The sequence below is a fragment of the Pelodiscus sinensis genome, chromosome 15, assembly GCF_052426305.1.
Source record: "Pelodiscus sinensis isolate ZL-2025 chromosome 15, ASM5242630v1, whole genome shotgun sequence".
NCBI lineage: Eukaryota > Metazoa > Chordata > Testudines > Trionychidae > Pelodiscus > Pelodiscus sinensis.
In genome coordinates, this window is record NC_143066.1 from 16,927,955 (window position 1) to 16,954,082 (window position 26,128).

The window sequence follows — 26,128 nt, forward strand, 5'->3', positions numbered from 1 at the left end:
ACTTAACAGAAGTTACCACAATATATAAAGTTAAGTACAGGTTTAAAACCTTTGTAGGATAAGACCCCGAGAGTTTATTTTCTGAATACATTTAAATACACAGACAAGAGGCAGCAGAAACTAGAGCTCCCCTCCCCCAAAAATCTAGTGGAATTTTAAGTCATCTCTCTCTAACATTGTATTTGTACTGTAAGTATATTTGAATAATCACACTTTTCAAAAGAGAAGGTTATTCAATTGGTGCAGTAACTGGAGTTTTGAGATGGTTGTCCCTGTGGGTGCTCCACATTAGATATCTTGGTGTCTTGTGCTTGTGATTTGTAGCAGCAGTACTTCTTTGTGTTCCTGCGAGCAGCTATTCAGCACAGGCTGCCAACCATTCCTTCTCTAGCCCAGATTCTGAAGCTAAGGGGAGGGAGTGAGCTTGGGTTGTGGAGCACCCAGAGAGACAACCATTTCAAACAATCAATCTCAATTACTGCACCAGGTGAATAATCTTTGAGGAATAACCCTGTGAGTGTTTCATGTTAGATAACTATGGAACAGTACCGCTGTATGGAAAGGAGGGGCTTTGGACCTTGTTGCATAGTACAATGTATGGAATGCCCAAACAGTATCTACCAAAAGATGTTGTTCTAGTGCATAACATTTGGTAAATGTATGGGACAGAAGCTCATGTAGCTGCTGTGCAAAGATCTGCAATGGGAACATTGTTGAGGAAGACCAGAAATGTAGATACAGCTCTCGTCCAGTGAGTGCAGCCAGTGGGAGGAGTTGGAATATTGCACTGGTCACAACAGAGATGAATATATTGCAAAATTCACTTAGTCTCTAATCAGAGATGGTTTCAACCTTTGGATTGTTTGGCAATTGACAGGAAAAAGCAATATTTTCTAAAGATCTGTTCTTTCCAGGTAAAATAGGAGAGCTCTGTGGCTATTGAGTATGGATGAAAGAAGCCCTGGCATCAATGTTGGGTTTCAGGAAAATAACAAGCTTAATTCAGGTGAAGGAAGAGACAACTTCTGGTAGAAATTTTGAATAGGGTCTTAGAGTGACCTTATCTTTCTGAAATGTTGTATAGGGAAAGTCTGCCATTAGGGTGGCTAGTTCACCTACTCTCCTGGAGGTAGTGATTGCAGTAAGGAAGAAGACTTGCATGGAGAGCTGTAGTAATGAGCAGACTGCCATGGATTCAATAATTTCCCCTTGAGTATGTGGTGCATGATGTTAAAGTTCCATACTGGCACAGGTTGTTTCATAGGAAGGGGAAGATATTATTTGCTCCCTTTAAGAATCATTTGGTGGTTGGATTTTAGTAAAAATAAGCTAAGTTCAGAAGCTAAAATAAGAAAACAACAAGTTAAAAATTACTTAGACAAGTTAAAGGTATTCAAATCACCAGGGCCTGATTAAATGAATCCTATATTATTTTAAAAGAGTTGATTGAGATGTAGGAGCCATTAGTTATCTTTGTAAAGTTGTGGAAGATGGCAGAGATTCCAGAAGACTGGAAAAGGGCAAATATAGTACCCATCTACAAAAAGTGAAATAAAAACGACCCAGGAAACTACAGAACAGTTTACTTAACTTCTGTGCCATGAAAGATAGCTGAGCAAATAATTAAAAACTCAATTTGCAAACATCTAGAAGATAATGAAGTGTTAAATAATAGTCATTGTGGATTTGTAAAGAACAAGTCACGTCAAACCACCATGATAACTTTGATAGGATAACAAGCCTGTTTATTAGAGGAAAGTGGTAGATGTGATACACCTTGACTTCAGTAAGGCATTTGATACAGTCTCATATGACCATCTCATTAATACAACCTAGATGGAGCTACTAGAAGATGTATATATAACTGGTTGGATAACCATTCCCAGAGAGTAGTTATCATCATCATGCTAGATGGACATAACTGAAGTTCCACAGGGATCAATTTTGGGAGTGGTTCTGTTTAATATCTTCATCAATGATTTAGATAATAGCACAGAGTGCACTTACAAAGTCTCTGGATGATACTAAGCTGGAAGGGCTTGCAAGTGCTTTGGAGAATAGGGTTATCATTCAAAATAACTGGAGAAATGGTCTGAGAGAAATAGGATGAAATTCAGCAAGGACAAATGCAAAGTACTACACTTAGGAGGAACAAACAGCTTCTCACATACAAAATGTGAAATGACCATCTAGGAAGTAGTCCTGCAGAAAAGAATGTAGGGGTAATAGAGGACCATGAACTTAATATGAGTCAACAGTGAGACACTATAGCAAAAAAAAAAAAACACCACACAAACACACACACGGAAACATAATTCTGGGATGCATTAACAGGAGTGCTGTAGTAATTCTTCCACTCTACTTCACACTGATTAGGCCTCAATTGAAGTACTGTGTCCAGTTCTGGGATCCACATTTCAGGAAAGATGTTGACAAATTGGAGAAGGACCAGAGAAGAGCAACAAAGGTCTAGATAAAAGGTCTAGAAAAACATGACTTATGAGGGAAGACTTAAAAGGGGAGGGAGGGTTGCTTTGTTTGGAGAGAAGACAAAGGGGACGTGATAGCTTTCAAGTACCTAAAAGGTTGTTACATGGAAAAGGGAATAAAATTATTCTCTCTAACCTCTGATGATAGGACAAGAAGCAAGGGTTTAAATTGCAGTAAGGGAGGTTTAGGGTGGACATAAAGAAAAGCTTCTTTACTGTCAGGGTCATTAAACAATGGAATAAATTGCCCAGGAAGGTTGCGAATTTCCATCATTGGAGATTTTTAAGAGCAGGTTAGACAAATATCTGTCAGAGATGGTCTAGATGGTGCCTGGTTCTACCATGGACTTGATGATCTCTTGAGGTTCCCTCCAGTTCTAGGATTCTATGGATGTGCAGATAGTATTTCTGTCCAGGTTGTGAATTGTTGAAATTATGACTACATGCACCTTGATGGAACCATTGGCAAGGTCTAGTATGTAGTCCAGAATTCTGGGCAGAGGTGCCGAATGGAATGATAGGCATTTTTCCCCCAAACCTTGTGCATAACTAAAAGCCACTTCTGATTATAAGCTTTGCATGTGCTAGGCTTGAGACTATTGACAAGGATCATTTTGACCACCTCAGAGTAATCCTGATCAAGCGGTATTAGCCAAGAAGCCGCCACACCATAAACTGGAGAACTGCAATGGGTATATGGAGGACCCATCCTGGGTCAAAAGATGAGGAATTTTTGGAAGAGGCAGTGGGGGTGCCATTGCCATTTGAGCAAGTTAAGGAAACATTTATCTCAACTATCAATATAACCCGGACCCTATCTTGTTTGTATATATTTGTAGCACATGACTCATTAGTGGAATGGCGGGGGAAGCACAAACATGAGAGGTAAGTCCATTTGATAAGGAGGGCATCCCCCAGTAGAAATGCCATAGTCTCACTTGAGCACAGTACTTGAGACACGTGGAACTGCAAGCTGCCACAAATAGGTCTATAAGTGGATATCCCCAATGTTGAAATATGGTGGTGAGTATGTAAGAATCCATCACTCATTCATGGGTTTGTTACAGGTTGGACCTCTCTGGTCTGGCATCATCAGGACCTGATTGGTCCCAAACAAGTGAATTTGCCAGACCAGGGGAGATCTCCTGCCACTGGCCCCCAAGTCCGTCACCCGCTAATGGCAGTTAGCCAGGTGAAGCTGCGGGGCTCTGGACCCAGCCCCGCACTTCTAGGGGCTGCTAGAGGACTTTGGATCTGGTCCCCAGCTGCTCCCAATTGGGCTGCCGACTCCGATGTCCCACCCGGCTGGCCCGCCTGCCCTTAGGCTCCCGTGCGCTCTGCTCCAGGAGCATCTGTGGTGATGTAATAAAAAAACATGCATTCTGAAGGTCACGGCACGATAGCTTTTTGTAACTCTCAAGTAATCATTTCTACGGTTACCATTTTGAAACATGATTTTCGTATGAAATTGTTGAACTGGGGCAAGTCCAGGATAGGTCTCCATTTTCTGCTCTTTTTTGATAGCACAAATTAGTGGGAATAAAACTCTGTTCCCTTGTGAGCAAATGGCACTTTTCACTTCTCTCAAATACAGATTTCCTGTTGTAGCAGGGCCTCCTGGGAGGGATCCCTGCAGAGGGACAGGGATGGGGACGGGGGGTAGAAGGACATTAAATGGGCTAGAGTAACCATTGCAGACTATTTCCAGTACCAGCTTGTCTGATGTAATGTTTTGCCAGAAAGGATAGTGAGAGGCAAGCCATGTGTCTGTGCATTGTCTGGCATTCTAGAGAAGGGACAGATGTCAAACCCTTGATCAGTGTTTCAAAATGAATGCCATGACATAAATGGCTGAGACGCTGGGGGCTTACCTTGTATTTGCCTGCTTGTGCCATTGGTCAGAAACACATTGGAATTGTGAGTATGTTGACAGACAGAAGCGTTGCATATGAAGTGACCCTGTTTTTTCAGGGTATACAGCGAAGCATCTGTGTTCTCTACAGTTTCTGGCACAAAAAGGCAGATCCCCATCTGTATTCAGTAGTACTTTAAGAAATCCCAAGAGACGCCAAGAAATGCAACACATAACCAGCATCGCTTAACTATCTGCCTGCTGTGTCACCAAAGTCAAGGGATGCCTGTAGTGCTGTCCTAGCTCTGAGGGAGCCTTCCATGATGTTTGCTTTGTATTGTTTGTACACTTCATCTGGTAATTATTCAATAAAGAGTTTCAGTCAAACAAGTTGTACGTGTAATTTTCCAGGAGCATGCAGTAGTTGGCAATGCAAAACTGTAGGTAAGCTGATGAATAAGATTTCTGTCCAAACATATCCAGTCTTTTCCTGCCCTTATCAGATGGGGTAGTTTGAACTGGATAGGTTTTCCAACTGTAACGTACTCCCTCCATCACTAAGGAGTTTGGAGTTGTGTGCGTATGAAAAAAAATTCTGCACCTTTAGCAAGCACATCATATTTCTTATCTGCTCATTTGGAAGAAGGCAGAAAGGTGGCTGGCATATGCCATATTATTTTTACAGGTTTCATAATATCAGGGTTAATTGGTAGGCCAATCTTGGCTGACGAGGATATCGGCAGTATGTCCATCAGTTGATGCTGAGGTCTCTGGTAATTCCACCATAGACATGTCCAGAGAAATCGACACTCTCTTAAAGAGATCTTGAAATGACTTTAAATTCTCCCCAGCAGTTAGTGGTGGAGGCATGACTGTCTCATGAGATGAAGAGAAGAGGATGAAATGAGCGTGTGTAGCACATAAGAACAGCCATACTGGGTCAGACCAAAAGTTCCATGTAATCCAGTATCCTGTCTTCCAATAATGGCCAATGCCAGTTGTCCCAGATGGAATGACCAGAACAGGTAATCAAGTGATCCCTCCCCTTTCACCCATTCCCAGCCTCTGACAAACAGAGGCTAGGGACACCATTCCTGATCATGCTGGCCAATAGCCATTGATAGACCTATCCTCGATGAATTTATCTAGTTTTTTTTAACCCTGTTAGAAGTCCTGATCTTCACAACAACCTTTGGCAACGAGTTCCACAGGTCGACTGTGCACGGTATGAAAAAAAAAATCTCCCCTTTGTTTGTTTTAAACCTGCTACCTATTCATTTGGTGACGACTAGTTTGTGAGTATTGAGAACAAGTAAATAACTTTTCCTTATTTACTTTCTCCACACTAGTCATGATAGACCTCTGTCATATCCCCCCTTAGTATACTATTTTCTAAGATGAAAAGTCCCAGTTTTTTTAATCTCTCCTTTCTGCAAGTTCCTCCGACTTGGCATGCTCCGGTAGCAATGGTGGTTGTTGCTGATGTTTCTGTAGGGAGGAATGACGAGAGGCATCCACAATCACAGCCTTCTCTTCATCACCAGAAAAAAGTAGTGTGGAGCTCACTGGAGTCACTATCTAACCTGGATCTGGTTGGATTGAGGTACCGGACCCAGGACACCAAAAAGCAGAGTTCCAGGTACCGAGGAAGAGCTAGGTCTGTCTGACTGTTAAGTGCCTGCAGTACTGTGAAGCTCAGCATTGGTCTGTACTAGAACAAACTGTGCTGGGATCATGCCAGGCTGTGTTTGGACAACAGGTGACACCTGAATGATGGAGACTGTCACCACTTTTTTCAGTACTGCAGAAGACGAGCAAGAGGATGTTTTCTTAGCTCATGGGCCCAAGTTAGGGCCTGACTGTACTGTTGCCTTTGCCCCTTGGGACATCTCCATAACAGACATACCCATCACTTTTTGGTCCAAGATGGTCAGTGCCATCAGTACCAGGCAGATGTTTTCAGTGGAGATAGAAAGACAAACCCAAAAAGATACTAAGTTAATTATTGCAGTCTGTGTTTGGTTGCCTTTTTGGGAACAGGGTCCTTCAGCAAAAGTAGAAGGGATCCCTAGTCTGAGGCTGCTGACAGAAAACGCTGGCAAGTGAAGACCTTATCTCAGGGTCCAAAGATGGTCTGAGTGATTGCTCTGTAAGAAAAAAGCATGAATCAGAAGTCTCTGGCTGACAACTTTTCGTAGTGCAGAAATTTCTGTGGGGTATGTGTTTCATCCAAACAGTGGATATATTAGGCATAACCATCTGATATTGGAATTGATAGCCTACAAGTGAGGCAACATTTGAATCCATGGGAAAGGAAAATTTTGTCTGGGTCCAGTTCTGTGCCAAAGGGGTGGGAATGGGAATGGAGACAAAAATAATTTTTTTTGAGAGAGAGAATTAAAAAAGGAGAGAAATAACAAGTATGAAGGTTTAAATAAAAAGGGGGAAACTTATATAATCAGTTGTGAACAGTAGGCACGAGTTGCTGTGCATTCTGACCTAAGCCTAATGCAGTAGAGAAGGAAGGAACTGGAGAAATGGTTGGTAACGCACATCAGTTAACTGTTTACAGTTAACCATGTATGTGCCGCCATCCAAATATTCCTGCTACAAATCTCCAACTAAATACAAGGCACTAAGACAGCTAATATGGAGCACTCACAGGGACACCCCTTGAAGAAAAACTGACCTATTCTCAGTTGTATCCACTAAACCTGCATGACGAATCTATTTACTACTGCCTTATTAGTAAATTATACTAATAGTATAATTTGGATTATGTTTGTGCTATTTTAAAGGGAACTATTATTCACTTTTACAATCTGTTTGAGAACTGACATATTTCCGTACTCCTGAATTTTAAAAAATTCTTGCTTTGTCAATAATAGTGCTATATACTGAAGTTAACACATGAACATACCGTTGTTGGGGGTTTTTTTTGTTTGTTTTTTTACACACAGGGAGGTATTGGGTTTCTTCCCCCTCCCACCCACCAAGCCACTCAAGTGGACACCAGAGAATAACCAATTTTATGGAAAGACTGCATATTTTTGTCAGCAGTTCAGCACTTCACTTTTTAATTATTTTAGCAGTGTCAGATATACTCCATCTGATCCTAGTGACCTATTATTCAATATCTCTATCTATTCCACCCTTTACACAATTCTATTTCTAATACTGATATATCTTTATTACCTGATAAGAACTGATCTGTTAATGCTGTCACTATTCTAAGAAGAAACTGAAAACATGACATTTCTAGGAAGTTCATATTAAAAAGATAGAGTGGCATTTGATAGACTAGGTATTACTACAGATAGCACACTTAATTATAAGCCTGTTTACTAAAAAAACCCTCCCAAAAACAATTTCTTTTTTAAATGATTGCTTTCCAGAAGGAAAAAAAACAAAAGTTTACCATTACATTTTCATCCGAGTCAGGTACAGAATCAAGTAATTCATCAAGTTCTTCTCCAATACTAATATCATCTCCATCTCCACTATCTACACATGCTTCTGTTACAGAGAAAGTAATGTTTCCATTTGCCAGTACTGAAGAAGGCAGGGATTTCTTTTCCACTTGAAGAGGCATGACAGAAGATATGGCCTGCACAGATACAGAGGCCAAATCACTCGACACGTCCAGGGCAAAGTTTGAGGAAACAGTAGAAAGGATCTCTTGTTTCTCTTCTGATAAATCTGAAACGGGAAATTTCAGAAAAACAAAATTTCTAGTCATTGTTGTGAAAAAAACAATTTTCACCACTTTTAATATGGAAAAAAAATATTTTGTCTTAAAGAAATTTAATTTTAGAATAGAAAGAGATACTGAAGAAAAGCATACCAACCATTCGTATTCATTAATTCACTTCAGAAAAAATATGCAGATGTGTATATTGGAGTGTTTGCATATTCTGATATACCTAGTGAACAGGCACAGTAAGAAACTTGTAGCTTAAGTTATCACATACTATGCTTTATTCTGCCTCCCGACAGCCACAACTATTTATTTCTAGTTACAGAAGTTATATCAGAATGCCACAACATCAAAAGAGGCGGCAACAATAATAGCCAGGAGACAGTTTGCACAGCCACCTTAACCTGTATTCTCTTATGCACGCACGCTTCATCCAAATCCCTCAAAACCCCACACATCTGTCACACCATCTTATTAAGTTTACTTTGCTGGCAAAATAAAAAAACTATTCTAGTAAGAAGTCATATGTGAAGTTATTTCTTGGACTGACTTGAAACTTTTTCAATCTGCTTAATTCATGATTCAGATAAGAGAATCATTATAGTTACAAACACATTGGCTCTGCACTATATAGCTAGCTCCTTCCATGAAGGCAGACTCACCAGATTCAATATCCTCCACAGAAGAATCTGAATTCTGTAAATAAGTAAAATATCAATCAATCAACTTGAAGAGTAACAGCACCCTTCAAGCATGCATTTAAAGTTGGTCTTATCAATCCAAGTTTGACTTAAAATTTAGTTTCTGTAAAATCTGAGAATTCAGAAGATTGACACACAAAAAATGGCTTTTCAAACAGTATGTGAAACAATCATTGCAACCCTAAGAAACTGAAACGAACAGTGAGACTAATTTAATAGAATTTCATTTCCTAAAATAAGCTTCTTCATTTACTGTTTGGTGTAAATAAACTGCTTTAAAGTATTCGTATTTACTCAGGCAATGTGTTATTAGCAATTCTAACTAACAAAACCCTTTTACAATTTAGGTGGACTTTATGCATCTAAGACACCTGGACAGGTCTCTCAGTACTTATTAGTGACTTAGATATATATATATGTTAAGGGTAGATAGTTGAATATTCCTAAGTACCTGAGTACTCACTGGACTATATGTTAAGGGTAGATAGTTGAATATTCCTAAGTACCTGAGTACTCACTGGACTATCTTTAGTACTTAAGCTGTCATTAAGTACAAAAAGCAATAGTTAATTGTATCCTTTCCTTACAAATTAGCAATAAGGCCAAACACAGAAGGACAACATTTTAACTATCTTTTATTCGAGGAAGACTTGTATCTAAGTTCTCTTTGTACAAGTGACTGAGTAAGATATACTCATGGCAAAACCAAGCCCAAGATTAGACAGGAATCCATATCAGTGCAGGAATTTTAACCAAGTTAACAGGACATTTTCACTTCACTGTAAGAAAATCAATTTCTATTATGAACATGTGGAAATTTACCTTTATTGTCTCTTCTCCAGAAACAGAGTTTGAGGAAGTTGGCTGCAATTAAAACACAGAATTTTAAGTATTTAGTGAACATTAAACACTCATGAGATTTAAAAAAAAAAAAAAATCTCTTACCCTGGCTCTGACATATGCTTTTCTTATTTTTAATCCTAGTTTCTGAGCAAGTTCTTGAGTCAGCTTTATCACATTTTCATCCTAAAATAAATAAATAAATAAATAAATCACTCACATATATATATAATATATCTACTATATATTTGAGAGAGTTTATCTGTTTATTCAAGAACTCCTCCTAAACAGAAAGAAATAGGACCACAAAATTTGGTATACAAGCTAGTCAACTAGTCGCTTCCCCCACCCTTGCTGCCTCTATATCAGAAAGAGGCAATGGGGGAGGGGAGGTTGCTTTAAAGCAGCAGCTCCATGTGGAGCCTGGGGCCAGACCCCAGCCTCCACACTGTGCTGCTGCTACAAAATGCCGCATACAGCCTGGGGCCGGCTGGGAGTCCCCAGCTGGCCCAGGCTGCACACGGCATTTCAAAGCAGAAGCACCGCGCAGAGCCTGGGGTAAGTGGGGGACTGATTGAGTCCCATGCTCCCCGCAGCATTTTCACCTTTGAGGTGTGGTGACTATTGCTACAATTCAAAGGCAGAAGCACCCTTGTTGACTAACTGAATTGCAATGCAAATTGCATTCAATTAGCCAAATAATTGAAATTTTACATCCCTAATGTGGGTATGTCTGAAGAACAATGTGTATTACCATTTCCACATTTTTTGCTATGTTGGATGTTGCTAGAAAAAAAAAGTTTACCTTTTAGCCATAAACCTTATTGCTTGCTTAATTATTTAACTAGGTTTAGAACAGTAATACCCAACCTTTATGCCCAAGATGACTTTCAGAATTTAAGGGCAAACCAGGATCTACCCAGCCCCTTCCCCTAAAGCCCCATCCTGTTCTCTTCCAGCACTTGCTCTCACTCACTTTTACTGGACTGAGCATGTGTGCTGGCTCTGGGAGGGGAATCAGGTTTGGGGCAGAGGAGTGAAATGCAGGCAGGGCTGCTGGATATGAGAGGAGGGTCAAGGTGGAGGCATGCAGTGCTGGCTCTGGGAGAAGGCACAGGCCTAGGGCTTGGAATGCAGAAGGGAATGCTGGCTCTGGAAGGTGGTGTCAGACTGGAGCAGAGGCACTTCTCTGGGGAACAAGGCAGGACCACCCCAGAAGTGGTGGAGTGCAGACTGAGAGCAGCGTGAGCTGGGGCCACCTTGCTCCATTTTCCTCCACCCCACTGCCTGTGAATGCAGAAGTGATTAAAGGAAGGCAGACTACAGCTGCTGGCACCGGCCAATCAGCCTTGCTAGTCTCCTGGGCTGCCCTGGATACAGGAGGGGGCAGAGCAAAGCAGGGTGGGGTGTTCAAGCCTTTCACTGGGCTTGGGGATATCACTTGGCCAGTATCCCCTCTGGAATCCTACTTACCAGTTACCCCTGACTAATCTGGCATTATCTGATTAAAATGTGTCCATACATTATAGATGTAACCACTGTTAAATAGCTGCAACACAATCTGCGCCAATGACACACTACCAAAAATGGTTAAACAGTCCCAGGCCAAATGATCCAGAGTCAACTTACACATGTGAGAAAAGCATATAAATGGTAATTTAGATCATTCAATGCTAGACAGACTAGATTCTAGAACTTTGAAATGCAAACCTGTATTGTTAGAAATTAGAGGTAATCCACTATATATTTGAGTTTGTTTTGTTCATCCACACCTCCTAACCAAGAACTAGTACCACCACTAAATTTGGTATACTGCTTCCTCCTAACATAAACTAACTAACTAAAAGCAAAGTAAGGAGTTGGTTGTGTCAAGAAAATGGAATATGCCAGGAATGGGCTTGTTTCTCATAAAACCATACAGAAGGAAGAGACAGAATCACCAAGTAGGTGAAAGGGACAGAGGCTGGCTGGCTGGGGACACACCCCTTTCCTCCCTCATTCACAACTGTTCCAGCCCCAAGCTTACCACCACCACCACCTGAGTTGCCCTGTAAGGAAGGAGGGGGCTGAAGCGCCCCACCTCTCCAATTCCTATGGGCACATTGCTGGTTGTTCCCCTACATCAGGGAGCAAGGGGCGGGGGGTGGGGGAAGTAGAACAGCTTGCTGCATTCCTCACTCTGCTGGGAAGACAAGCTGTGCACTTTGCTCTCACTCCCTAACAGGGACAGGAAAAGGAAGAGCTAGCAGCCTTGGCATGAATTTTCCTTTTATCTTCAAAAAAAAAATAGAATTAAGGACCCGAGCAATGCCAAGTAAATGTACCAGTTACAAGTAAATACACATATCTTAGACATGCTAGCTTCTATCACTATTAACTGCTGATAAGGAGACCAAAAGGGAACATTAACAATTAGATGAACCTAGGTTAATATAGTGTCATTGTTATCTCTTCAAAGTCTGTGATAAACTGCTTAATGGATAAGTTACGTTATGTTAATTACTTCATGTTTGATTACCATGGGGTTAATCAAAAAACTATTAAATTCTCCCAAGCTTGCAGCTTTCCCCAGGAGCATCCAAGCCAGGGATGGGAAATAAACTAGAAGCAATTCCCTGGCTTGAATGCTCTTGGGGAAAGCTGCAAGCCAAAGAAATGTGATCCTAGAATATCCTTGTGTCTCTTTAAGGTGCACTGACTTTGTTTCATCCAGAAGAAAACTTCAAGCTGATCTGAGACCATAAGCCATAAGGATTGAGATCCCAGACATTGGCTGGAATCACTCTGGATATAGATTCTGGACTATAACCATGGACTAAATTTTAAACGAATTTTTGCAATTACAAGATCACCATCTCTGCTATGTAAATGAACCTGAAGAACTGAACTGTCTGCATGTATACTGATCTCTTTACACTTTTTTCTTTAAAAAAATAGTTTATTAATAAGAATTGGCTATAAAAGCATGTATTTGGGCTACATCTGACATTTATTGATCTGGAAGATAATGTGTCTTGTCTTATCCTTTGGACTGTTAGAACTTTATTTGACTGGGAAGTCAGGATGGAAGCTTGAGTCTGGGTACTTTAAGGGAACTGAGTGGTTTGGATTGCTGATTTGGCTAATAAGATAATGCAGAAGCTGTTTTGTGCTGGCTTGGTAAATATAAATATTGGAATTACCATCAGCTTTAGGGATAGGCTTCAGACATTGCACCCTGAGTGGCTCCCCGCTGGCTCCCCTAACCCCCGCATATCACAAAATGGAAGTGTTCATTACATTACCAAATTGTCCCCCTCACCTAGGAGGCCGAAAAACAGATACACTACACACGATACTCCATAGTGGCAGTTTTCACTTCAGCCTTATCTACATTACCCTGGTAAGTTGACTTAAGTTATGCTACTTCAGTTACATTATTCATATAACTGAAGTGACCAGAGTGTAGGCTGACTTACTGCAGTGTCTAGACTGTGCTTTGTCAATAGGAGATGCTCTCCCACCAACTTATCTTACTCTAAGAAAGATGGAATACCAGACACAACAGAAGAGCACTCTCCTATCAACTTAGTGGGTCTTCTTCACCTGACCCGCTAAATTGACGCTGCTTCATTGATCACAGCAGTACTGATACATGTACACGTGTATATTTGACCTGGAGATTCATAACGGCCCTTTTGTTAACTATTCAGATAAGACATTTCTTACTATTTACAAACAGGGATTTTTTGAGGCATGCTAGAACTTTTTTTCATTTTAATTATTTGCTTTTGTTTTCAATTCAGGCTGAACACTTTCAAATTAACTAATTGTACAGCGAATGCTATGCTGGATGTGAACCAAGCAGTTTGTTAGTTTCCCAGTTTACAAAATTATTTTCCATTAAAAAGTTATATTTTATATTATAAGCCTCTAAATCTGTGGCTCTTAAATTGCAGCCTGTGGACCACTAGTAGTCTGCGGCCACCTTATAGGTGGTCTGCGGCTCAAGCTCAGATCCTCTGTCATCCCCTGCAGCAGGAAGCCAGTGCTGCCACTCCAGCCATGTGCAGCTTGAGCACCGACTCCGGCTTTCTGCTCAGATGGCGCGAAGAGCGTGGGGAGGTGTGAAAGCACCAACCTTTCCTCCCACACTTGGCTTGCAGAGAGAGGCAAAGCAAGGGGCTGCGTGCTGCGGAGCGCAAGGGACTAAGCCCCCCTCCCACCTCACTGGGGGTGAACAGCAGTGCTGCGAAGCACTTTCCAGGGGCTTTCCCCATTGTTCTCATTGCTCATCCAATGGGAGCAGTGGGTGCACAAAAACAAGTAAGCACCACCCCCCCAAGACCAGACCGCCGCACACTATTCCCCCTCCCTCACTCCCCTCAAAGACCCAGCACCCTCAGCTTCTTCGTAAACCCTCCCTTCCTCTTGCACCCTCCCTTCCTGGCCAGACACGCTACCCCAAGGGTGGGAAAAATTTTCAAGGGAGACTACTTCAAAAATTTTCAAAATAGTTGCAGGACACCCCAGAAGTAGTGGGGCCCTTAACCAGAAGCAAGAGAAAGGGCTCTCACCTTCCATGTGGCTTCCAGGCAATGTGGCAGGGTGGGAATCGGTGACCCCTTTCAATTGTTTCTATTTAAAGGGTTCACGCTCAGTGTTCCCTCTAAGCTAGGCAGCAGCACTGCTTCAGAGAGGATAGATTATTCAGCTCCACCCAGTCAGTCAGCTCTGTGAATGGAACCCTGAGCCCCTGACTGGGCGGGGCTGATTCATCATTTGTGAAGTTGTGCTTTCCGGCAGCTTAGAACAGGCCAAGGCAAAACACAGCCCACGGGCCGCATCCGGCCCACCAAGCCACTGGATCTGGCCTGCGGAGGCAGCAGGGAGCCCCAGGCATGCTCCCTGACTTGCCCAGCAACCCTGCGCACCATGCAGAAACTCAGCTGCAGGGCTCCATTTCAGTTTTAAAACTGGAGGGGAGGGAAGAAGTTTTAGGAGCTGCCCTGCCCTGCCCCCACCACATTTCCATTGGCTGGTTTCTAGCAGATATCAGCCAATGGGAGCCGCTAGTTAGAATTTAGGTAGCTAAGAAGAATCATGCCCCTTCTCCTGGACTCAGTTATTCATGAAGCACATGGCCAGGCAGACAGGTTTGTTTTGCAGTTGACAAGTAAGCCTTCTTCTGAAACCCCAGCCCTTTCCTGCCCCAACTCTCTAGCCCTCTCACCCCCCCCCCACACTCAACATAACCAAACCCTCTGTCCCTCTCTGACACCCATACCCTCTCCCAATTTGGCACCCCAATTTCCTGCCTCAAGTCACAATCCCCTCCTACCCTAGGTCACATCCTAAACCCCTGCACTCCAGTCCCCTGTCCTAGGTCACAACCGCCTGCTTCATCCCAACTCCCTCCCAGACTCCAGTCTCCTTCCTGCGCCCCAGACTCTTACCCCAAGCTCCCTTCTGCACCCAACCTCCACTCCAGACCCCACATCTCCATTAATATCATGGAAGAGTGCGGCCCTCGACCACTTTCCATAAACTTGGAGTGGCCCATCAAAAATTACTGCCCACCCCTGGCTTACAGGGAACACTGCTTATGACTTGTCAGCTTCCGGGAAGGTGCAAGCCCTTTAAATAGAAGCAGGTGAAAGGGCTCACACATCCCCGGCTCCCAGGCAACTCGTTAGGGGGCAGGACCAGCAACTGCCTCACAGGACTGATGAAAGAGCTGGGTGAGCCAGATTCAGCCCACTGACAGGCTCTTGCCCATCCCTGCCCTATCCCCCAGCCAGCTCCTGCACCCTCCCTCCTGGCCACATACTACACTCGCCCTTGCTCTCACCACTCTGGCCAGACACCCTACTCCCAGCCCGCTTCTGCTCCCTACCTCCCACCCTCACTCCCTCCTGCATCTCACCTCTCGCTCAATTCTGCACCCCCCCATTCATATCCCACTCACTGACAGCCCTGTCCCACACACTGAACCCCTCATTTTTGTCCCCACACCAGAGCCGAAGGAGGTCCACAAAATACACTAACTCAGGGCCTATGAGAACCTCTGAACCTCAGTCCTCCCGGTCCCTTCCTCTCGCCCATAGGGCTGGAATGCCAGAGGAGTGAGGTGTTTCAGTTGAGGGCCACATCAGTGAGGGATGGGGAGTTTTGGAGGAGTTTTTTTTGCTTCTCACTTGTGTAGTACACAACTGATTTTTCTGTGGGTGGCCCAGATCCCAAAAAGGTTCCCCATCCCTGCCATAAAGAAAATATTGAAGACTTTTGTCTTGGACATAATTTTAAATAAATTAATATTTTACTTAGTTTAAGTTTGATAAACATTTAAACTCTCTCATGTTTAATCTGTTTAATAATTTAAATTAAACCATTCTCCCTAACTGCAGCACTAGCATAATGGCTTGGGCATAATTATGTGCAGGGCTCAACAAATAATACAATCTACTCGCCATGGGAGAACAGATTGTAACCCAGAAGAGCTGGGTTCGGGCGATCTGTGCATGCGCAGATTGCTGGACAGCGCGGCTGGCAAGCGGGGCTTGCCACGTTTCAGCAAGCCCTGATTATGTGATTAACAGCAAGTTCCCATTAGCAACTGGTGGTCCACGGAAAAGTTTGTACTGAGCCAGGTGGGCCATGGGAAAAAAAGTTTGAGGACCACGGCTCTAAATCATGTGTAGATGTTATGGGCCACTGTCCAACTGGAGAAGCAAAACCCATTCACTGACTATGCTGAAATTTTAACATGTACCTAATTCATTTGTTTTAAAGTGTAAGTATTACTATCAGGATACTCAGACTGAGGCTTCCATGCCACAAGTAGTTCTTTAATGCATCTCCTGTTGCTCTTTGCAACAGATGATAATGAAACACTGATTTAATTTTTTTAAACCAATCAGCATTCTTGTACTACATTATTAACCAACTGTAGTTGATCAATATATAATATATGAGAAAATGTAAATGAAAGCTAAATATTTCCCATCATACTGTTTAAACATGGATATCTAGCATTATAGTAAACTGAATAATTAATTCACACTACTGCAGCTCTTTTGGGTAACACAGATTGCTAATCTGGCTCCTGAACCACCAACGTGTGAGTATCACTGCTCTAAAAGAACCTCATTGGTGACATCCATACATACTGGCTAAAAAGTCACACTTTCACCCCTGCCAGCCAGACCACCACCACAACACAATTTCTCCTGCTTTAAAAAAAAAAAACACGCAACTATGTCAATTCTACTTGGTTTGAGGGCCCTAGTTTTCACTACCAAATACAAAAATATTTCAGATATTTCTTAGCTTCCACACTGAAAACAGATACAATGAATAAATAATCAATAAAGCACAGTCCTACATAAAATACCAGCTCTTTCCAAGATATTATTGCAAAAGTATAGTTAACTCTGTATAATTTACTTACCTGGGGTACAGCCAGAGAGCATTTTGCTACAGCATCATAAGCCTTCTTATACCTTCCCAATTCATTTAAGGCTTTGGATTGCCGATACAAAGCTCTGAAATTGTTTTCATTTAATCTTAAAGCTCTCTCACAATCTTCTAGAACTTTTTCATGCAATCGCTGAGAAAGGAAAAAAGTTTAAGTGCTTTTTCAATAAACATTTTGTTGCTAGAGGAGACAATTCAAATAGCCTACAATTAAATCAGAAAGTGCTGAGCAACTACAATTCCCAAGTAGGCTTTCTTCTTAGGATATTATTCCTTCCTAATGTTTTACTTCTGGATAGAAGTGCTGAATCAACGCCGAATCAAAATTCACCAGCTGTTTATTGTTCTTACTGTTAGCATGGAATGCTTTGTAGACAGATTGCATAGGGAGACAATACTTCAGCAAAATATTCTAGAACCCTCATTTAGTCCAGCTAACACTTTGTTACACCTTCATATAATAAAAAGGTAATGATACCATTTACTATGTTTTAACAAAAACAAAAAATCATCACTGAAGTAACACAGCAGACTATTTATCTTACAAAGTGAGCGAAGCACAAAGCAGCAACAGTATTAAAGCCTGGTCATACCAAACATCATAATCCTAGTCTATAGTATTTGACAGAAGTGCAGTGTATCTGGCTCTCACAAAGACAAACAGCTCTATTACAATACTTGGACAGATTTTGAATACTTCAGTTCTAGAGGAATCAAAGGTAGAAATAGTAAAAGCTTTTAAGATTTTATTTCTTATTCATTCTGGAAGTAAGACGAGTTTTATTTATATAGATAGAAAGGAAGGGAATAATAATGCCTTTGATTCATTAATTCTTTGTACTTAAAAGCTGTGGATATACCAGTAAACAGATATAACGGTAAATGACTAGGGATGTTGAAAAGCATTTTGGGGAGGGGGGGTGTAAATGTGTAACCATTGAAATTTTCAGTGTTTACATACATGAGGGAGGCAGCACCACAGGAGCCGGTGCGCAAAGGGAGCCAGCTTTCAAGATGGCTCCTGCAGAGCTACCTGTTACCCCGCACTGCTGGCTCTGTATCAGTGTCGTGGAGCAGGAGCTGTGCTCATGAGGAGCCAGCTTTTAAGCTGGGTCCCACAGAGCTGCTCCTTCCCGCCCCTGCCCCCGCAAGAGCTGGTACCTGCTCCTCCTCCAGGAGCCAGTACACATGGATAGCTGGCTTAAAAGCTGTCTCCCCACCTGTGCCAGCTCCTGCCTGCTCCCCCACGCTGCTGCCTCTGTATCCGAAGCAGCAGCACAGAAGGGCAGGCCACCCCATGAGAGCCAATGCTCAAGGAGACCTTGCTTAAAAGTTGGCTCCCTGCAAGCACTGGCTCCTGCCTGCTCCCTCCCCTGCTGCCTCCAATACAAAGGTGGGGAGGCGGGGGAGGAGCAGGAAGAGACAAGAACCAGAAACATTAAAGACAAACCCTCTATTGGAGTTACCATTATGAAACCCAGAAACCCAGAGGGACTGCCGGAGCTGCCAGGCACCTGGTACAACAAGGAGCTGCTGGGGCTGTGACTATCCATTTATCCCAATGAGACAAATGACAACCCTAAAACCCAAGTATCCCCAGAATGAGAATGTAGGAAGGATCCCAGGGATACCAAGGAGGGTTTGGCTCTATTACTGACGAGGGATATTAAATTGAGATTAACTGGCTTAACCGAATAATCAATGTAATTTGCATCAACTCTTTGATTAGTCGATAAGTGCACCCCCACCTTTGAAGTGTAACAACAGCCCCAGGGCATTGCTACACTTCAAAGACAAAAGTGCTGTGGGGAGCATGGGGCCAGTGAGGCACTGAAGTAGTCCCCCGCTGGCTCCGTGCTTCCTGTGGTTTTCCAAAGCAGCAGTGCCACATGGAGCCCGGGGTCAGCGTGGGAGTCCCCTGCTGCTCCAGACTCCATGTGCGCTGCCACTTTGAAACACTGCATGCAGCCCAGGCTCCACGTGGCATTTCAAAGCGGCAAACCCCAGACTCCACGCTGCACTGCCACTTTGAAACAAGTGGAGGCGGGGAGATAGTGACTAGTGTGTCAACTATCTGCTAAGCATTTGTCGACTAGTGATTCACATCCTTATTACCGAGTGCAAGTAGGCCAACATACTGCAGTTGGATTTCTTTGATGACCCAGGGGCAGACCCCTCTGCCATTGTTAGGGTCCTGGGCTGGGACTTGGATACAGCGGAGACAGGTGGGTCTATGTCTCCCTACCCCCTGCCATCCCATCTTTCAGCCAAGAGGCCTGCATTGGTTTGTCTCCCACCCAACCAAGGACGCCAGACAGTTTTGCTTTCTGTCGCTCTACAGACCTGATTCCTATACGCTCACTGCTACTTTACCTGACTGTGTGCTGATCTGTCCTGACTGAGGGCTCCAGGATTAACAGGCCCAGCTGCTACTCAGACTGAACTGCAGACTTGGGCCTATTAATGTCAGCTAATTTTCTCTGGAATCGAGTTGCTCCAGAAACCCTATAGTAAGGGAGAATGGTCTCCCTCCCAGCTGGATGGGGAAGAGAGCCACAACAGCCTTCCCACTTTATCAGCATGTGAGCTTAGTATGCCCATTTAAAAGACAGTACGATACTGCTAGTATTATTGTCTAGAAATATCTAAACATGTTTAGAGACAATAAACAATCTTCAACAATTTTGAAACATTTTGACAATTCTTAAACCATAACCAAAAGCTCTTTGTCTACTAGTGAATTTTCTATGACTTCATAGCATCATGGAACTGGAAGGAACCTCAAGGGCCATCAAATCTAGCCTTCTACGCTCATGACAGGACCAAGCACCATCTTCTAGACCAGTGTTTCCCAACTGATGCTCCGCAGAACCCTGGGGTTCCGCAGAGCAAAACGAGGGGTTCTGCGAGGAGCCGGCGCTCCCCCTGAAAGAGAGAGAGAGAGAGAGAGAGACGGCTAGCCAGCAGAGGCGTGGGTGGCAAGTTGTGTGGGCTCGTGGTGCCCATGCTCCAGCAATATTTGGAGCTGGAGCTGGTCCCGACCCTCCTTCCCCCCACGCACGTCCTCCCACCCCGGCCCGAGAGCGTCTCTCCTCCATCACCGCCGTGCACAACCTTCCCTGAGCTCCCCCTCGCTGGCTGCTGCTGCCCTGCGCAGCATGCTCAAACCAGTGGGTGGGGAGTCGCCCGGACGTGACGTGACGTAACGTCATGGCCTGGGATTTTAAACTTGCTGGGTGCTGTGATGCACCGCATGGCTGAGTTGTGGGTTCGGAGTCCGGGGACAGAGCACAGACTCCAGCCCCACAAAGTGGAAGGGAGAGGGAGAGGGAGGTGCTTGTGCAAAGGGGAAGGCATCAAAGGGACAGGGGTGGAGGAGAAACAAATGGCAGGGGGCCAAGTGCAGACAATGAGGAAAAAGGCAGGAGAGGTGTCAGTGGGAGGGGGACAGAGTGATGCTGGGAGGGGAGAAAGTAAGGGCATTGGGGGCTAGAGGGGTGAGGGGAGGTGCTGGGAGAAGGCTTGAAAGAAGGGGTGGGCATGAGGAAGGCTGGGATGGAGCAAGTCATGTGAGAGAGCACAGGGGCATGAGGGCAGAGGGTGGTGAGGGGTGGGCATCAGGGAAAAATGGAGCAAAGGGGGCAGGGGAAGTGAGGGAAGGGGGAGGCACCAGGAGGGTCCAGGGGTAAGAGAAGGTGCAGGTGCCAGGGGATTCTGGGGGTGAAGCAGAAGGGCAGACACCTGCAGTGGAGGGACCACCACCAGAGGAGAGAGGCAGGGCAGGTTTGTAGAGGGAGGTGTTAGAAGAGGGGATGAGGAGGGGTAGCTCACATGATCAGAGTGGGGCTACTGGAGAAGTGGGCACAGGGAGGAGAGAAGGGCTGGTGGAGGGGGGCAGGTTGCAGGAGGGCTGAGGACAGTGAGAAGAGCAGGAGTCAGGACAGCAGAGGAACGTGAGGAGTAGGGGGGCAGCAGGCACCAGGGGAGCTCAGATGGGCTGTGAGGGGCTGCAGGGAACTGGTGCTGCACTCCCTTGGATTGTGAGGGATGTTTTTGGGGGAAGTGCAGGGAACCAGCAGGGGTGGGCAGCTTAGTTCGGTTGCAGGGGATAGAGGTGCAAAGAAGCCTAGTGGGGAAGGAGGGGGGGAGAAACCAGGAGCCCTGAAATGACCTCCCCTGGTCCAAAAATTCCTCATCTGGGACCAGTCAGGTCTAGAGGGTGCCAGATCAGAGAGGTTCAACTCCTACCCAAGTCCGCTCCTCGCTCCCTCCCTCGTAGCCAGACACCCTACATCCAGCCTGCTTCTGCACCCTACCTACCACCCAGACTTTGTCCCCTTCCGCCCCCCAGCTCCCTCCCAGATCCTGCACCCCATCCCTATCCCATTCCTTGGCAGCCCTGCCATCCACCCTAGCACCGCCCTGGCCCCAGCACCTTGCCTCACACCCCAGGACTCAGCACCACCCTGGCTCTGGCCCTAGCCCTGGCCCCAGCACCCTGCCATCCACGCTAGCACCCAGCAGCACCCTGTTCCTTGTCCCAGCACCCTGCCAGTCACCCTAGTGCCCAGCAGGACCATGTCCCTGACCCCAGCACCCTGCCACCTGCCTGTCGCAGCACCTTGCCCCAGCACCCTGCCACCTGAGCCAGCATCCTTCCACCCAGCAGCACCCTCTCCCCAGCCCCAGCACCCACTAGCACTCTGTCCCTTACCCCCACCAGCACATTTGGGACCACATTAGTGAGGCCTGGGGGGTTTTGGAGGAGCTTTTTTTTTTGTTTTTTTGCATCTCACTTGTGTGGCCCCAACTGACTTTTCTGTGGATCAGTGACCTTTGACTCAAAACAGGTTCCTCACCCCTCTCATATATAAAGACAATGCTAAAACCTTTTGATTTTGACATAATATTTTATTTAAAAATGAAGCCAGGCCAACAAGCCCCCAGTTGGGACCAAACCCCCATTTCACTGCAGCATCATAACACTCCTGCACCACCTGACCCCAAATCTGAGCCTATCATACACTGGAACCCCGTGTCCTGAGCCTCTTACATCCCCAAACTCCTGCATCCCCACATCCTTCAGTCTTCTGCCACAACATTCCTCCACCAGCCACACATCACAAATCTGTGTCCTGAGCCCTTCATACTCACAAACTTCTTGCCCTGAGTCCCTCACATATCCAGCCCAAACTCCTGCACCCTCACATCCACAAGCCCTGGCTTGCTCAGCACCCCAACCTTCCATCTGAACCCAACACTCCCCAGCCTAGAGCCCCCTCCCTGAGTCAACAGCCCCTTCTTCTGCATCCAAATTCCCTCCCAGAGCTTGTACTTCTCACCCCTTCCCAAACCCAAATCCCTCATTCCCACCCCACACCTCACTCTCACAAGGTTGAGACAGGTATAAGGTCTGGGTATAGCAAGTGATGGAGAGGAGGGGAACAGAGCGGATGAGGCCTCACAGAAGGGAGATGGGGGGTGTCTTGGGGAAGGAATGTGATTTTCATGAATTGGTGGGCCCCCGCCTCCCCCTCCCCTTTTTTTTTTTTGGCTTGACAAACCTAGGCGTTCCTTGAAATTCTGAAAAGCTGAAAAGGGTTCCTTGGCCAAATAAAATTGGGAAACACTGTTCTAGACCATCCCTGACTGATGTCTGTCTAACCTGCTCTTAAAAATCTCCAATGATGGAGATTCCACAACCTCCCTAAGGCAACTCATGTTTTGTTAATATACTTTCCCTGAAAGCCACAAAGCTTAAAGGAGGAAAAAAAAAAAAAACCACTTACCAAATTTGAATAACATGCTATCCGGTTTACATGTAGCTTCTCCAGTATTTCATTGGAAAGGTGGATTTCTTCAGAATCTGCATAATCTGATATGTTTAAAGCTTCTGTATAGTGGCTCACTGATCTTTTCCAGTCACCTTCTCGGTATGCATCATTCCCTTCATTAAAGAGATTTCTAACTAGCCCTCGTATGAATAACTGAAACAAAGAAACACTCATGAACTGAAGAACTCTGGGCAAATAGTCCATATTTCTGAATACATATTAACTTGCAATTTTCGTGCAACAAATTAATTGGAAAAAATTAAATGCAAAGATTTGGTTTCCAAGTTAAAAGAAAATACACTACAAGAAAGTAGCAAGAGAAGTAGTGCTAGAACAGTGTAGTCAATTAACCGATAAACAAATGCTTATAGGTTAATGCTATAGATTACACAAAGTCACCACCTCTTTTCCCCACCTACAATAATTTTTTTAGCAGGCTGGCCAGCAGCCTGGCTCAGCCCTGGCTTGCACCGGGTCTGGGACCTACCCCTGCTGCACCTCTGCATTTTTAGTGTATTAGGAGCCAGGTAGGCAAGCAGCCCAGCTCAGTTCCAGCTCACACTGGGCCTAGGAGCTCAGCCCTCACCAGCACAGGGACTGCTGCCACCCTCCATTGCTGTCTCTATCCGAGGCAGCTGCATGGGGCGACAGGCAGCCAGTCCATAAGGGGAGCTGGTTTTTAAACTGGCTCCCTCACAGACCAATTACCGCCTGGCACCCCTTGCTGCTCTTGCTGCTGTCCCTGATAATTCACAGATAAAAATTTAAGAAGTTAATTGACTATTCCATTAACCAATATTTAAAGTCCTACAGAAAAGTATTATCTAGACATTTCTAAGGTACCCATTATCAAAGAACCTAGGCATAAATGAATGGCATCAACTGTTGACAAAGCAGCTTATGGAAGAGCTTAGACACCTGTGTGAAACAGTTACTTTTTACTGGAAAAAGCCCCCACAAAACTAAAGTCTGATATTTCACACTGAAGTCTCAGAAGGGATATGTTTGGATCCAACCAATTGCCCATTCATGATTGTACTACTATCTGGCTAGGATTCAAACTAGGGATATTAAAATGTGTGTAATTAAGTAGCTCTATAGCCCCTGAAAAATGTCAGGGGTTACACACGGGGAGGCTCCCTGCATGTATCAGCTCCCACCTCCCACCATACTAGGAGACTGCATGTAACCATGAACGTTAATTGATGAGCCCAGGCTCATTGGTTAACCATGTACATTTTTACACTTTCACATTTGTAATTCAAACAACTGAAAAAGGAGAGTTTTTAATATCCATAGAAAGAGAGCTGCAAAACCATTTGCCAGTTATCTACAACCGCAGAAAGATGCCTGGTAGTGTCACATGGTGAAGCTACCTCCTCTAGACTAGCGAATGCAGTGTCCAACTAATTTGTATGAAAATAGAACAAGATCTTAATTTCTGAAATTGTAAAGATCTACATTTTTAGCTAAGATTAAGTGGTAGTTTAAAAATTCTCTCACTGAGCTTCTACAAAATTTATTTCGTGCATTCAAATATTTGATTACATATATCACAGGGCAGGGCAAGATAATGAAAGGCAAATACCACTGTAATTTATTAGTATTAAAAACTATTAAAAATATCATTTAGACACTCAAAAACATTGACATTTTTAAACCACAAAGAAGAGATTTCCACCTATTACAGAATCACATATTTGTAACAAATTTCAGAGAATAACTTCATTATTACCTCATACTGTTTGTGTGTCCCTGGATAGGGCAAAGTAGACCTAGGAATTAAAGATAATGAAATTTATAAATTAATAGATTGTTAAAAACGAATATTAAACTTAACAATCCTGCATGCTACAGACAATACTAATTACATTCCCTAAGCACCATCCATTTTGTACACTAATGAGGCATGGATCCTACAAAAAACAATGCATGGTCAGCCTTACTTCTGGCATTCCCTAACTTCCAAGTGCTTGACTTAGCAAACTTAAAGTTCTCTTTGAAAATGCATCCCTACATACATGGGTGAGGGGGACAGAGAAAAAGAAAAAAATGTTTGGGGGCCCTAAATGACCCCTTCCTATTTTTGTAATTCTGTCAGCATAGAACTCTGACACCCTGATCAGAGACATTCCGAACGTCAGCAGAGGATGGATAACAACTGATCCAGTTCCTAAGACAGCACTAGCTGCTTTAAGAGAGATGAGACCATTTCTGCTTCTAACTGCAATAACCAAGCAATAATTGGAGGCAAAGGAACACAGAAAGGATCACATACTTTTGTTACAACAAGAATCTGGGGCAGCCTATAAATGGGTAAGGGAATAATTTCCCTTCCCCTGAAAATAAGAAATAACTGGGTGTGGACAAAAGATCTCAGTGGGCCAACTGCAAGAAAACAAGTCTTCAATGTTGAAGCAACTCATTCCTCCCACTGAAGTTTCAAGAGGTATTCTTCATCCCAGCAGTCTTTTTTAACTACTTATGTTGGGACAATAAAAGAGGAGGCCTTGGGAGTCTTCTGCTCTCCACGGCCCCTTCTCCCACTCCATTTCCATGCTGGAGTAGGCAAATACACTGCTCAGAGCAGGGGTTGTGTATGAAGGGAACACACAGGCCTACACCATTTCCTCCTCCATTATTACATTAAAAGAGCTGTTAGGCACATAGACAGACAATGTACTCTACATTCAAGAAGCTGCAGAGGGTAGCCGAGTTACTCTGTACTTCATTTAAAGAAGTGAGCTGTGCCCACAAAAGCTCATGATACCATCTACATGTTTTGTTAGTCTATAAATGCAACCAGACCATTTGTTGTTTTTTAAGTTTATTCTACATTCAAGGTCAGTAGATGTTACTGCAATTAGCCCTCTGAGTTCCTCTGGAGCACACTTTTGATTTCCTGCACTACCTCTACAGCAGTGGTCTCCAACCTTTTTACACCCAAGATCACTTTTTAAATGACAGACCAAGCCAAGATCTACTGCCCCGCCCCTTCTTTGAAGCCCCGCCCCCTCTATTCTCCTCCTCTCCATCACTTGCTATCCCCAATCCTTATACTGCTGCTTATTTTTTTTTATTCTTCTGTAGGAAGAGGTTTTTCCAACATTTGGCCTGTCTACACTGGACCAAATGTCAGAAAAAAAAAACCCTTCTTTTGGAAGCCACCTTATTCCTTGTGGAAAGAGGAATATAGGGGTGACCAAAAGAGCCTGTTTGCTCTTCCACTAAAAAAGCGGAAGAACAAACACAACCCTGGA

At 44.1% G+C, this 26,128-nt stretch overlaps 1 protein-coding gene across 5 annotated transcripts in view; it reads right to left on the reverse strand.

Annotated features, from left to right (window-relative positions):
* ZC3H7A (zinc finger CCCH-type containing 7A) overlaps positions 1 to 26,128 on the reverse strand; it is a 68,108-nt gene that overhangs the window by 32,276 nt on the left and 9,704 nt on the right. For 4 of the 5 annotated variants that reach the window (XR_016350711.1, XM_075899323.2, XM_075899324.2 and 1 more), the window contains exons 3-9: positions 24,604 to 24,643; positions 22,824 to 23,021; positions 17,009 to 17,167; positions 9,685 to 9,765; positions 9,562 to 9,603; positions 8,701 to 8,734; positions 7,760 to 8,040 (exon numbers count right to left, since the gene is read on the reverse strand). Coding sequence is in view for 4 of the 5 variants with exons in the window: in XM_075899323.2 (XP_075755438.1) it covers positions 7,760 to 8,040; positions 8,701 to 8,734; positions 9,562 to 9,603; positions 9,685 to 9,765; positions 17,009 to 17,167; positions 22,824 to 23,021; positions 24,604 to 24,643 (835 nt within the window). In the remaining variant the exon portion in view is untranslated. The remainder of the gene's footprint in view (positions 1 to 7,759; positions 8,041 to 8,700; positions 8,735 to 9,561; positions 9,604 to 9,684; positions 9,766 to 17,008; positions 17,168 to 22,823; positions 23,022 to 24,603; positions 24,644 to 26,128) is intronic. The other variant, XM_075899325.2, reaches the window with a different exon arrangement.